The sequence below is a fragment of the Bos mutus genome, chromosome 3 (genome assembly GCF_027580195.1).
Source record: "Bos mutus isolate GX-2022 chromosome 3, NWIPB_WYAK_1.1, whole genome shotgun sequence".
In the NCBI taxonomy this organism is placed as follows: Eukaryota; Metazoa; Chordata; class Mammalia; order Artiodactyla; family Bovidae; genus Bos; species Bos mutus.
This window is the reverse complement of record NC_091619.1, coordinates 23,621,036-23,634,214: the sequence shown is the minus strand read 5'-3', so window position 1 is coordinate 23,634,214 and position 13,179 is coordinate 23,621,036. Positions and strand designations below refer to the sequence as shown.

The following is a 13,179-nucleotide window of genomic DNA, read 5'->3' as shown; positions in this document are numbered from 1 at the left end:
TACTCAGGTTTTGCTAATTGAATAATTTCCTCTTCTCCATTTAAAAAGTCATTTACTAACATGAAATCCAATGTCTATCAGTGATGGAGTACATTAAAAAATCACAGTCTCTTCATTTAATTACATGTTATCTACATTTTAAAATAAAGCTATTTGATACATGTGTATCATCTTGGATATCCAAAATAGAGATTGAATAAAAAGGCTATTTGCAGAAAAATATTTACAATATAATTTGTGTAAATTTTGCATCACTCACATTATTTATTATTATAAAGGCATACATATAGCATATTTGTACAAACCTACTTGCACAAAAATCTAAATCTTGTTTACTATAGGAGAAAGAAAAGGAATAGAACATAGTGGGAAATTTGGGGTTACAACTATGCAATTTTAAAAAATATTTTTATTAAAGTATCACAGAAAACAATCTTTATTTTGTCTGGCTGTCACATGAGTATGTTCTATTATCTATTATATTTTTCTGTATTAAAATAAAATGCTATTGGTTCTGGAGGAAAAATAAAGTGGTTTACTAATACGAAATGATGGCATTTCAAGGACTATGTAGGGCTAGTGGGAAAATATTTTTGAAGGAGCATCCTTCATGGTACCCTTCAAGTCAAAGAAGGAATAATAAAAAACTAATAAACATCTGTTCATATATTTCTACATGTTAAATGTTTTGATATGTATTTTGTTCAGCCTACCTCAACAATGCTTTAAGGCAGACACTTTCATTTTCCAGAGTTTTCAGATGAATTAATGGAGGGAAACTTCTTTAAGGTCACAGCTAGTAAGAGCTAAGATCTGAAAGAAAGTCTCTGTGCTCAGCCTTTCCTTTATACTGCAAAACAGCCACTGCTACCACAACTAAAATCAAGCAAACGAAAACCTAACACTGCAGTAATAGTCTCCAGATCAGAAAGTATTTTATCATTTAATATTTATAACAATCTTGTTTAGTAGATAATGTTATTTTATAAATGAAGAAATTCAGGGTGGCGGGTTATAACTTGTTCAAGGTCACCCTGGAAAGAACTCGAGTTTCTAGGCTCTTCCTTCTTACACTATGTCACCTTCTTTCCCTTGCCCTACTGCTACTACTCACTTCAGTCGTGTCCGACTCTGTGCGACCCCATAGATGGCAGCCCACCAGGCTCCCTGCCCCTGGGATTCTCTAGGCAAGAACACTGGAGTGGGTTGCCATTTCCTTCTCCAATGCATGAAAGTGGAAAGTGAAAGTGAAGTCACTCAGTTGTGTCTGACTCTTTGCAACCCCATGCCTACCAGGCTCCTCCGTCCATGGGATTTTCCAGGCAAGAGTACTGGAGTGGGGTGCCATTGCCTTCTCCATTCCCTTGCCCTAGGCTGATCCTATGAAGACAGTGCTACTTTGATGTTTATGTTGTCATTATGTTCAGACTTGAATTAGAATATACATAATACATGGGCTTCCCAGGTGGCACTAGTGGTAAAGAACCTGCTTGCCAATGCAGGAGATGCAAGAGATGTGGGTTCAGTCCCTGGGCCAGGAAGATCCCCTAGTGGAGGGCATGGCCACCCACTCTAGTATTCTTGCTTGGAGAATTCTATGGACAGAGGAACCTGGAGGGCTACAGTCCATAGGGTAACAAAGAGTCAGACCCGACTGAAGTGACTTAGCACGCAATACATGGAACATTTTAGAAAGATTATGTGTGCCAGGCAGAGTTATTATTAATTACATTGTCCACTCTAACACAAAGATGAAAACATCAGACTAGGAAATGAAACTAACAGAAAAGACAGGTAAAACAAGTATTAAGCTGTGGTTTGATAACAGAATCAAGAAAACAAGCAGCAAACAATTATGTCTCTGAACTTGAAAACAATATCCCTCAGTACATTCATAGCATGTTTGACTTTGGAAGACCCTCCAGGACCTTCAGTCTTAGTAACACACACAGTTGATCCCATCATGGAAAACACGGACCACTAGGAATTCTCAGAAATAGAAACAAAGGTCCAGAGTCTATTTTTAATAATTCAGAAAGCCTAATGAAAAGTAAAACCGAGACATAATAGCTACAATATTGTTTCTTCTTATTTGGCTGGCAAGTGAATATACCATTCAATTGTTTTTCAATTAGCATACTCTTTATCTTTGATGGATACACTTTTCAAATATGGAATACATAAGGGAATTACAGGGGGGTGCTTCCCAAGTGGTTCAGTGGTGAAGAATCCTCATGCCAATGCAGGAGACACAAGTTTCACCCCTAGGTCGGAAAGATCCCCTACAGTAGAAAATGGCAACCTGCTCCAGAATTCTTACCTGGAGAATCCCATGGACAGAGGAGCCTGGTGGGCTACAGTTCATGGGGATGCAAAGAGTTGGAGTTGACTGAGTGACTGAGTGCATGCACACATACACACACACATGAATTATATAAAGAAGGTATTTGGTTGTGAAAAAAATGTGAATCACTGATACAATGTAACATTTATCAAGTGGGGAACTATGGCCCTGAGGCGGTAAGCTCTTATAAGGGCTATATAATTAATTAGAACCCGAATCCCAGCTCAGCAGCTTGCTTTGTTGCCTCTCCTAATTCTACTGCAATAGTGGGTCTCCATTTAAATGATATTCAAATCAAATCACCACTATGGATGTCCTCCCTGCATTGGATTAGTTAAAGAAGTCCTATTGTACTTATTCATCTTAATAAGGTGCCATAAACTCGATAAAAAGTATGGGCTTCCCAGGCGGCGCTAGTGATAAAGAACCCACCTGCCAATGCAGGAGATGCAAGAGACACAGGATCGATCCCTGAGTTGGGAAGAACCCCTGGAGGAGGGTACAGAAACCCACTCCAGAGTTCTTGCCTGGAGAATCCCATGGGCAGAGAAGCTTGGCGGGCCGCAGTCCTTGGGGTCGCAAGATGTCAGACACGACTGAAGCAACTTAGCGTGCACACGCCCTCTAAAAGTATATGCTGCTCCCTGGAAGCAAGACCGGTTTTCCTCATCTATTTAAACTGCACTTATCTCTGTCTACTCTGTGCTCACTGTCCTTTGCTTTGATTAGATCAGCAACGTTCTGTACATGTGGCCCTTTGTAGAGGCAAGAGCACAGAGACACATTGTAGTTATGAAGAGCATTAGCTTTGCCAGCACTGGACCAGGAATGGCATTTTATCTCTGCCACTTAGGAACTGAGTGACACGGGGAAAGACACCGAATCTTCTGCTGTCTCCATTTATTTTGTGAAGTGAAACTATTAGGACTTAGAGTACAGTAGTTGTATTCTGTCATGTATGTTAAGTACTTAGATAGTGTCTGGCCCAGAGTAAGTGCTCACAAATGGTGGTTACTATTAGCCCATTATTCATTATCAACAAACATATCTAACTGGCAGGAAAGTACACAGTTGCAATGGTGATTCAAGTGTTTTCTATGTAACTTCCCTCCTCCCCTGCCTCCTCATCCCCCTGGCCAGCACTCACCTGGGGACTCTTGCCCAGTGAAGGTCACTTGGAGCCCATTGGGGCAAGACACATTCAGGTTTTGGAAGATGGGAGCACGAGGACTCTCTTGTAAAACAGGCTCTGGTTCTTCTGCTTCCTGTAAATCATTCAACATGTGAATAATTTCCTATCATTTTCTAAATGAGTTATTGATTTATTATGACTAAACAAGGACTTGCTGAATACTTAGAATATGACTTTCATAGGACTATAGGGCCCTGCAAGGGAGCCTAATAAGGATGTCTCTCTACTGTGCAACTGATATTTTTCTTGTAGCATAACACACAGACATGTGAAACAGCTAAATACTAGTACCAAATGGTTGGCATCTTTCCTCAGAAAAGGGAGATATCAAAGTTAATAAGACTGATTAGGAAAGGATGATAAAGAAGTTGGGACTTGTACTAGGCCTTTAAAGATGCCTCATATAGGCATATAGGTGTAAGGGCTGACCAAGATCCCCAGCACCTTCTGTTTGATTCTCACAGTTTGGATGCTAGAGACATAATAGCTAGAGCTATTAGGATATACATCTTTTTTTTTTTTTCCTATAGTGAGCATGCATGGCTTTTGTAGTAAGTAAAAACAATAAAAGAAAATAAAGACAATAAAAAGGACTGTAAGTTTTAATGAGGGCTTGGGTGTGTCTACTTAACAAATTGTAAATGATTTTATGCTAACTGTGCCTGAATTCCTTGTTTGGTTATGTGTACTCTAGGATAAAAGTTATTTGTTATCTCCAACAATAATCATTTCAGTTTTTCCAATTGACTTTCTTAGTGGCTTACCACCAAAATCATTCCAACGGATCCCCCAGGATTGAATCTTTAATTTACTCTCTGTGGTCTTCTATTACTGATCATTTAGGTGGTTCTGCCTTTGTTACTAGCAGAGAATAAAATCTGAATTGTCAACTAAAGATCAATTAATAACAAACACAGCAGAATTAAGAGGAAAACGCTTATGAACTTCTGTAAAATGAACAGTATTGTTCAAAGACACAAACACGCCATGACAAATCTGTCATTACATTCAGAACCATTATCCCCTATTCCTTCATTATAGTTATTTAAAAAAAAAAAATGTTGGGTAGACCAATTGGTTGGCCACCAAATTGCTTTCAGCTAAGTTGATGAATTACCTGGGACTATTTCCAACACTTCAACATTTTCACTTAACGAGGAGCATCTGAGCTTGAGAAAACTCATCCAGTAAAGCTGTGTAAATATGGTGTAGAGGCTCAGTAACATTCAAACCCCATAACTTTCAACTTTTATTTATTCATTTTTATTGACTTACAGCTGTGTTGCAGTGTTATGTTACAATATTATGTTATATAGCAAAGTGATTGAGTTACACACATATATATTCTTTTCTCACATTCTTTTCTATTATGGTATATCACAGTATGTGGAATATAGTTCCCTGTGCTACACAGTAGGGCCTTGTTATTTACCCATTCTATATATACTAGTTTGCATCTGCTAATTCCAAACTCCCAATCCAACCCTCTCCCACCCACTCTCCCTTGGCAACCACCAGCTTATTCTCAACGTTCCTGATTCAATTTCTGTTTAATACATAGGTTCATTTGTGTTCCACATATAAGTGATATCATATGATATTTGTCTTTCTCTTTCTGACTTCACTTACCATGATAATCCTTAGTTGCATTCACATTGCTGCAAATGGCATTATTTTGTTCTTTTTTTTTTTTTTTTTGGCTGAGTATTATTTCACTGTAGGTGTGTATGTATATATATATATATATATAGTGGCTCAGATGGTAAAGCTTCTGCCTGCAATGCAGGAAACCTGGGTTTGATCCCTGGGTCAGGAAGATCCCCTGGAGGAGGGCATGGCACCTCACTCCAGGACTCTTGCCTGGAAAATTTCATGGATGGAGGAGCCTGGTAGGCTACAGTCCATGGAATTGCAAAGAGTTAATGACTGAGCAACTTCACTTTCACTTTCATACATATAAATATATACATATGTAGATGTGATATATATAGTAGTATAGTAATATTTCACTATACACACACACATCTTCTTTATTCATTCATCTGTCAATGGACATTTAGAGTGTTTCCAAGTCTTAGCTATTGTGAATAGTGCTGCTATAAACACAGGAGTGCATGTGTTTTTGAATTATAGTTTTGTCTGGATATATGCCCAGGAGGAATTGTTGGGTCATCTGCTAGTTCTAGTTTTTTGAGAAACCTCCACAGTGTTCTCCATAGTGACTGCACTAATTTACATTCCCACCAATAGTGTAGAGGTATCCACACCCTCGTCAGTATTTGTTATTTATAGACTTTTTTTTGATGGCTGTTCTGACTACGGAGAGGTGGTAACCTCATTGTAGTTTTGATTTGCATTTCACTAATAATTAGTGATGCTGACTGTCTTTTCATGTGCCTATCGGCCATCTGTGTTTCTTCTTTGGAGAAATGTCTCTTTAGGTCTCCTGCCCATTTTTCAATTAGATTGCTTGCTTTTTCTTGTCGAGTTGTAGGAGCTCTTTTGTGTGTTTTGGAAATTAAGCCCTTGTCAGTTGCATCACTTGCAAATATTTTCTCTAAGTAGTCTTTTCATTTTGTTTATGGTTTCCTTTGCTGTGAAAAAGCTTTTAAGTTTGATCAGGTCCTATTTGCTTTCATTTTTTATTTCTATTGTCATGGGAGACTGACCTAAGAAAACATTGATATGATTTACATCAGAGAATGTTTTGCCTATGTTTACTTCTAAGAGTTTTATGCTATCTTGTTTTATGTTTAAGTCTTTAAGCCATTTCGAGTTTATTTTTCTGTATGGGGAGAACGTGTGTTCTAGCTTCATTGATTTACATGTGGCTGTCCCACTCGCCCAGCATCACTTGTTGAAGAGACTGTCATTTTCTCACTGTATATTCTGGCCTCATTTGTCAAAGATGAATTGACCACAGGTGTGTGAGCTTATTTCTGGGCTCTCTATTCTTTTTTTTTTTTTTAACTTTACAATATTTTATTGATTTTGTCATATATCAGCATGAATCTGTGTACAAGTGTTCCCCATCCTGAACCCTCCTTCCTCCTCCCTCCCTGTACCATCCCTCTTTAACTTGAAGTGGATTGTCCTTTAGTCTTGCTGAATTCCAAACACATCAATTGCCCAGTTGCTCAGTCATGTCCAACTCTTTGCGGTCCCATGGACTGTAGCCCACCAGGCTTCTCTGTCCATGGGATTTTCCAGGCAAGAGTACTTGAGTGGGTTGCCATTCCCTTCTCCAGGGGATCTTCCTGACCCAGGGATCGAATCCAGGTCTCCTGCATTTCAGGCAGACGCTTTACCCTCTGAGCCACCAGGGAAGCCCTTTAGTATTCAGGATTGTCCTTTAGTCTTGCTGAATTCCAAGCACATCAATTGCCCAGTTGCTCAGTCATGTCCAACTCTGTGTGGCCCCATGGACTGTAGCCCGCCAGGGTCCTCTGTCCATGGAATTTTCCAGGCAAGAATACTGGATTGGGTTGCCATTCCCTACTTCAGAGGATCTTCCTGGCCCAGGGATCGATCCCATGTCTCTTGCACCTCCCGCATTGGCAGGCAGGTTCTTTACCACTAGCGCCACCTGGTAAGCTAAAGCTCATCAATATCTAAGTCCAAATCTACCAAATAGAAGTGTTTCCACTATTTAGTTAAAGATCCTCCTCTTCCAATTGTTGTTTATCTCAATGGAACTAAATGAAGTATTAAAAATAAGGAATGGTAGGAACTTTATAATCCTAAAGCAAAGAACCTCCAAGATCCAATGTGGGGAAATGGTTGAATTAGTTATTCTAAGTTTGGAATGAGTGACCTGAGACAGTTTGTAGATGACTGACAACATGTCTCCCAGTGTGGGAATTCAACTCCTGTGTGCAGGCCTCTTTTGTCCATTTAAAATAGAAAGTACAAGGAGTGTTAATCTGAACAGTGAAATATATGCACTGTAAGAACACTATTGGCATAAATCATGATCTTAAAAAAGTTAACAATGAGTCAGAAGCAGAATCTGGGAATCCATGGCAAGGTCCACTTACCTTTTTCTCTTCTTCTTTTGGGTGCTCCTCTTCTTTAAGAGATTCTTTGGGTTTTTCTTTGCCTTTTGTTTTCCCTTTTCCTTTGCCTTGAGGAATACTCACTATAACAGGAATTACTGTTGGAGTATGTACTGATGGGATATTCAACATAGATTCCAAGTTAGGATCCTTATCCTCTATAATAAGAGAAAGAGGAAAAAAGCAAGCAAATTAGACATTTATATTTGATATATTTGTTAAATAAAATTTACATCTCAAATATTTATACAATTTGACAATTTTTACCTTGCTAGTAGCATTTATCAATTGTATAGGTTTCAGGGGGTAATGTAGTTGATTTGAAGATCAAAATCGTAGTTTAAAAATTTGAGGCCCTTAATACTTTGACACATTTGATTGAGTCATTATTTCACACGTTCTTCCATCCCCATCTAGATTGTAAACTCCTAATGATAGGGCAGTAACCATCTCTTCATTTATTTGAGAAATATTTATTGATAGATTCTTATATGTAAACGTGTGGAGCAGTGAACAATAAAGGGAAAGACAGACCTTAGGAACATAATAAGTGATACAAACAAGGAAATTTAGAAAAGAATAATTTCTAGCTGACATGATAAAATAAGTTTTCTTGCAGAAGACTGATTTTATTCTGGATTTTAATGCAGAATTGTGAAAGGAGAGGCAATCCATGGAGGAATTATGTCAGAAACTTCTGAGCCTCCCTTACGTCTTGAGTTATATTTCCTGGGTTCCTGAGTAACACCCCCACCTGGATATCATCTTATCTCTCTGGTCATTTTTCCTCAGTCTCCTTTACTAACTCTTCCTGTTGTTGAAAGTTGGTAGTCCCAGGTTTTCACTCCTCTTCTCATCACACAACAGATATTCTCAATCCTGGTTGCCCATAATAATTATTTACAGAATTTAAAAAAAATTCTCAGACTCCCACCTTGACCTACTGAGTTAGACTCTCTGGGGAGGAGGCCCAGGCATTTATAGTTGTGAAACACCACATGTGATGGTGATAAGTCAGGGCTGACAACCTTTATTATCTGTATTAGAGCTGAGTATCTTGCTCACTACTGGGGCTCCAGCTGTCATCTACATGCTAATACCTCCAAAGTTTACATATCTAGCTCCAGATCTGTATTTCCAACTGCTTTTAGATATCACCCCTCTGCTTGTGGTACTGGAGATATTTCAAAATCAATAAGCCTCTATTCTTCCAAGCAGATAACCCTCCTTCCTATGTTCTCAACCTCAGTCAATGTCATGATCAATTATGTACTTTGTTTCTCAAGTTAGACATTGAGATCATTTGCATTTTCTCTTTTTGACTCACCCACACATCCAGCCGTTCACAGAGCCCTCAGATATTGCTCTCATATCATGCCTCTCATATCCATTCCTACCACCTTAATTCAAATTCTTATTCTCTTGCTTTTTTGGTAGCAGTTTCCTAATACCACTGCCTCGGTGTATTTCCAAACTATCACTATAATTATGTTAAATAAAATCTTTCATATCATTTTCTTTTTCTTACTTAAAAACCTCCAGTGCTCACTAATCTTAAAGGACACCCAATGCTCATCCATTTCCATTCTAGTCACACTCAACTTCTCATCTTTCTATAAAGAGGCCATGCTTTTACACAGCTGTATATTTATACCAATGGTTCTTACTGTCCAGAATTTCCCTTCCTTGTTCCTTTGGATAGTTCCTACTCAGCTATAAAGTCCTATCTCAGGTGCTATATACCTTCTCTCTCAAGTATTTTTTGGCTGTCCCCAGTACTAGGTTTATATATAATTTTTAGCACTTATGCAGTTATCTAAGTATTTATGGTTTCTCTTCCCATTAGACAACAAGTTCTCTGAGTAGATGTAACCAGATGCCTGACTCATAGGAAGTATGGAATATCAGCAGTGAATGGCACCTAGTTGGACGCAGCTGGAAACTCCTCCCTCTCATCCCCATCCTTTTACTCAATCAGCAAATATTTGCTGAGTACCTATTACTATGCACCACGAATTGGGTAACCAGTGATGAAAGACACAACAGGAACTTGAAATGGCAATTCAGATCAAGAGAGCCTCAGGTGTTCACTGTTGCATGTTAAGCCTGTGTTAGCAAAAGCACAGAGCACTGTGGGAACCTAGAAGAAGGGCATTTGATACTAAACATTTCATACAAGCTGTACTTTATATGGTCATCCTTCAACTCCACAGGGGTTGGTTCCAGGACACCCTCATGGGTTGCCAAAATTCCGTGGATGCTCAAGTCCCATATAAAATGGTATAGTATTTATTTGCATAGAGAGGTGTAAGATCAGGAGGCTGGGGTCTTTCACACTGTCCATTTCAACACCCAATCCTCTTGGTATGTGAAGGAATCTGCTGCCTGTGAGCCTGAGCACAGGCTGTTGAAGTGTTGATATTCTTTCCCTTTAATTGAAAAATCATCTACATTTGGCAGTGTTTAAGGCCATTTTGGGGTTTCCCTGGTAGCTCAGCTGGTAAAGAATCCACCTGCAATGCAGGGGACCCTGATTTGATCCACGGGTTGGGAAGATCCCCTGGAGAAGGGATAGGCTACCCACTCCAGTATTCTTGGGCTAATAACAATATAAAAACTTACTGGATACATCCCATCCAGAATATTCCTAACCTTTGGGTTTCCCTGATGGCTCAGACAGTAAAGAATCTGCCTGCCATGCGGGAGACCTAGGTTTGATCCCTGGGTAGGGAAGATCCCCTGGGAGAGGGCATGGCAATCCACTCCAGTATTCTTGCCTGGAGAATCCCACGGACAGAGGAGTCTGGCAGACTATTGTCCATGGGGGTTGCAAAGAGTCAGACACAACTGAGTGACTAAGCACGTGGATATTTTCCCATATACTTTAAATCATTTAAAGATTACTTACAATACTTAATACAATGTAAATGCTGTGTACAAAATTATTATACTGTATCATTTAGAGAAAAATGACAAGGGAAAAAAGTACGTTTATGTTCAGTATAGTCACAACTATGCAACCATCATAGGCTTAACTGTATGGTACACATCAACAATGTAACCTTTTCTTTCAACAGTTACAGATTGCTTTTATTTAATGATGCAAAAAATATTAAAATACAAGTATATATAGAAAATATAATTATAGAGAAACTATTTATTCATTCTCTCTCTTCCTCTCTCTCTCACACACACATACACACGGTGCTAACACTCCCCATAACCCTGGTTCTTCTCTCGATTCCCTTGGATGATGATGATGATGACTATGATGATGATCGCTATATCGTGTCTATGGTACCAATGTGGTGAGTTGATGAGGTGTGTGGCCCTGTTGGTAAGTGGCGAGGCATCAGGCTGAGTTAAGCCTTATGACAGGATGTCAGAAGGTATTCAGTCCAGATAACTGAGTTCCAGTTGCAGACACTGACACTTTGGAGGAGGCTCAGTAACACTAATGTCAGGATCTCTGGAGGTTGAAGGCTGAGGATCTTCAAGTGTTGAAGGTCTAGGCTTCACAACTGCAGATGCTTTAGTTAGAATCATTGCTAGAGGAAGCTGTTTATTCCTTCTCTATGTATCATCAAACAAGTCTTGCAGTGGTTATAGGTCTGCTGTTATACCTTGGGTGACACAGAGGCTTCAGTCCAAAAAACGATTGTATTTGTGGATCACATCCTTTAACACTTGCACCTATTGAAAAGTCAATGCCATTTTTTCAAGTGTTCAAATTGATGGCTCTGCTTCCTCTAAATTTTCTGCATCATCACAGATCTGCAGAAGACTTCAGCAGATCTTTGAGTTCCTTGTTGCTAAGGATTCTTTTATCTTCTTCTATACGTTCTTCGACATCATTCTAGACCATGTCAGAGGAGGCACCCCCCCCCATCTTCCCTTCAACATTCGAGATATTCAGATATTTGAGATATTTGATGATTTCTACATCAATAGTGGGGGAGTTGTTGAAACCATCAACCACCTCATTCCATAATGGCTTCAAACATGCACTGATTGTCTCAGGCTTCAGGGTACCTACAGACTCTGCAATAAACACAGTTCAAACCGCAACTGTGGAGCTCTTCCGTAAATCCATGATGCTGCAGTCCAGGTTAGCACCAAGGACAGCATGAATCTCCCCCAAGGTAAGGTGGATGTAAGTTGTCTTAATGTCCTTGATGATGCCTTGATTGAGTGGCTGTAATGGCAACCACTCCAGTACTCTTGCCTGGAAAATCCCATGGATGGAGGACCCTGGTAGGCTACAGTCCATGGGGTCACAAAGAGTTGGACATGACTGAGCAACTTCACTTTCACACTTTCTTTCAGCAGTGATGCAGCACTAGGAGGCAGGAACATCACTTCCACTTTCTTGTCAATGAGGCAGAGAAATTCAGTTGGTTGGGAGCATTGCCAATTAAGAGGAACCCCTTGAATGGCAGCCCCTTCTCTTCGAGGTATTTCTTCGCTTCAAGAATGAAGCCTTGGAGGGACCACTCCAAGAACAAGACTTCTGTCCCCCAAACTTTCCTGTTGTGCGGCCAGAGCACAGGCAGACAATTTTTGTTCTTGTTCTTCTGGCCCAGGAGTTGTTTGCTTATGGACTAGGCTTGATCATGTTACCTGCTGTATGGCCGCATAGCCCCAGAGTAAGGTGAACTTTCTAGGCCTTGAACCCCAGGGTTTACCTGGCACTGTTACAGATGTAGATACGATTGGGCATCTTCTTCCAGAATAAGCCTGTTTTGTCACAACTGAAGGCTTGCTCTGGAAAGTGAACTTTCTCTTCTGTGAGTTTCTCGAGGTCTTCTGGAAACACCAATGCTGCTTTGGCATCGGCTGATGTTGATTGTTCCATGACCTTTAAGTTTTTTGAGGGACCTTTAACACTCTACTACCTAAGCAGCCATCTCTTAAGACCCTGAAGCCCCTTCCTCTTGATCTCCTCACCTCCCCACAGCACTGCTCACAGAGGCTATGTGCTCTTTCATCCATAATTTCGCTACCCCCAGGGACATGCTTCACGCCATGGCCCTTAGCTACACACAAAATGCTTTCTGTCTTTGCAAGCACTTTGGCATGAACCAGAGAGACCATTTTTGCCATTGTAGGGGCAGATCTAACACTTCTATGAATTTCAGCTTCTTTCTGCATTACTGTGAGAATGTTGCATTTGTTCTTAGTGACCTTACAGCCCACTTCAGCAAGGCACTTGTCACTTTTTAAAAGATCTATCTTGAAAAAGAAGAAGGGAACTGGAGGAATCAACCCACCTGACTTCAGGCTCTATTACAGAACCACAGTTATCAAGACAGTATGGTACTGGCACAAAGACAGAAATATAGATCAATGGAACAAAATAGAAAGCCCAGAGATAAATCCATGCACATATGGACACCTTATTTTTGACAAAGGAGGCAGGAATATACAATGGATTAAAGACAATCTCTTTAACAAGTGGTGCTGGGAAAACTGGTCAACCACTTGTAAAACAATGAAACTAGAACACTTTCTAACACCATACACAAAAATAAACTCAAAATGGATTAAAGATCTAAATGTAAGACCAGAAACTATAAAACTCCTAGAGG

The 13,179-nt window shown here is 39.8% G+C and overlaps 1 protein-coding gene across 5 annotated transcripts in view; it reads right to left on the bottom strand.

Moving 5' to 3' along the window:
* SPAG17 (sperm associated antigen 17) overlaps positions 1-13,179 on the bottom strand; it is a 254,867-nt gene that overhangs the window by 87,875 nt on the left and 153,813 nt on the right. For all 5 annotated transcript variants that reach the window (XR_011463620.1, XM_070367411.1, XM_070367415.1 and 2 more), the window contains 2 exons: positions 7,574-7,749; positions 3,492-3,609 (listed from right to left, as the gene is read on the bottom strand). Coding sequence is in view for 4 of the 5 variants with exons in the window: in XM_070367411.1 (XP_070223512.1) it covers positions 3,492-3,609; positions 7,574-7,749 (294 nt within the window). In the remaining variant the exon portion in view is untranslated. The remainder of the gene's footprint in view (positions 1-3,491; positions 3,610-7,573; positions 7,750-13,179) is intronic.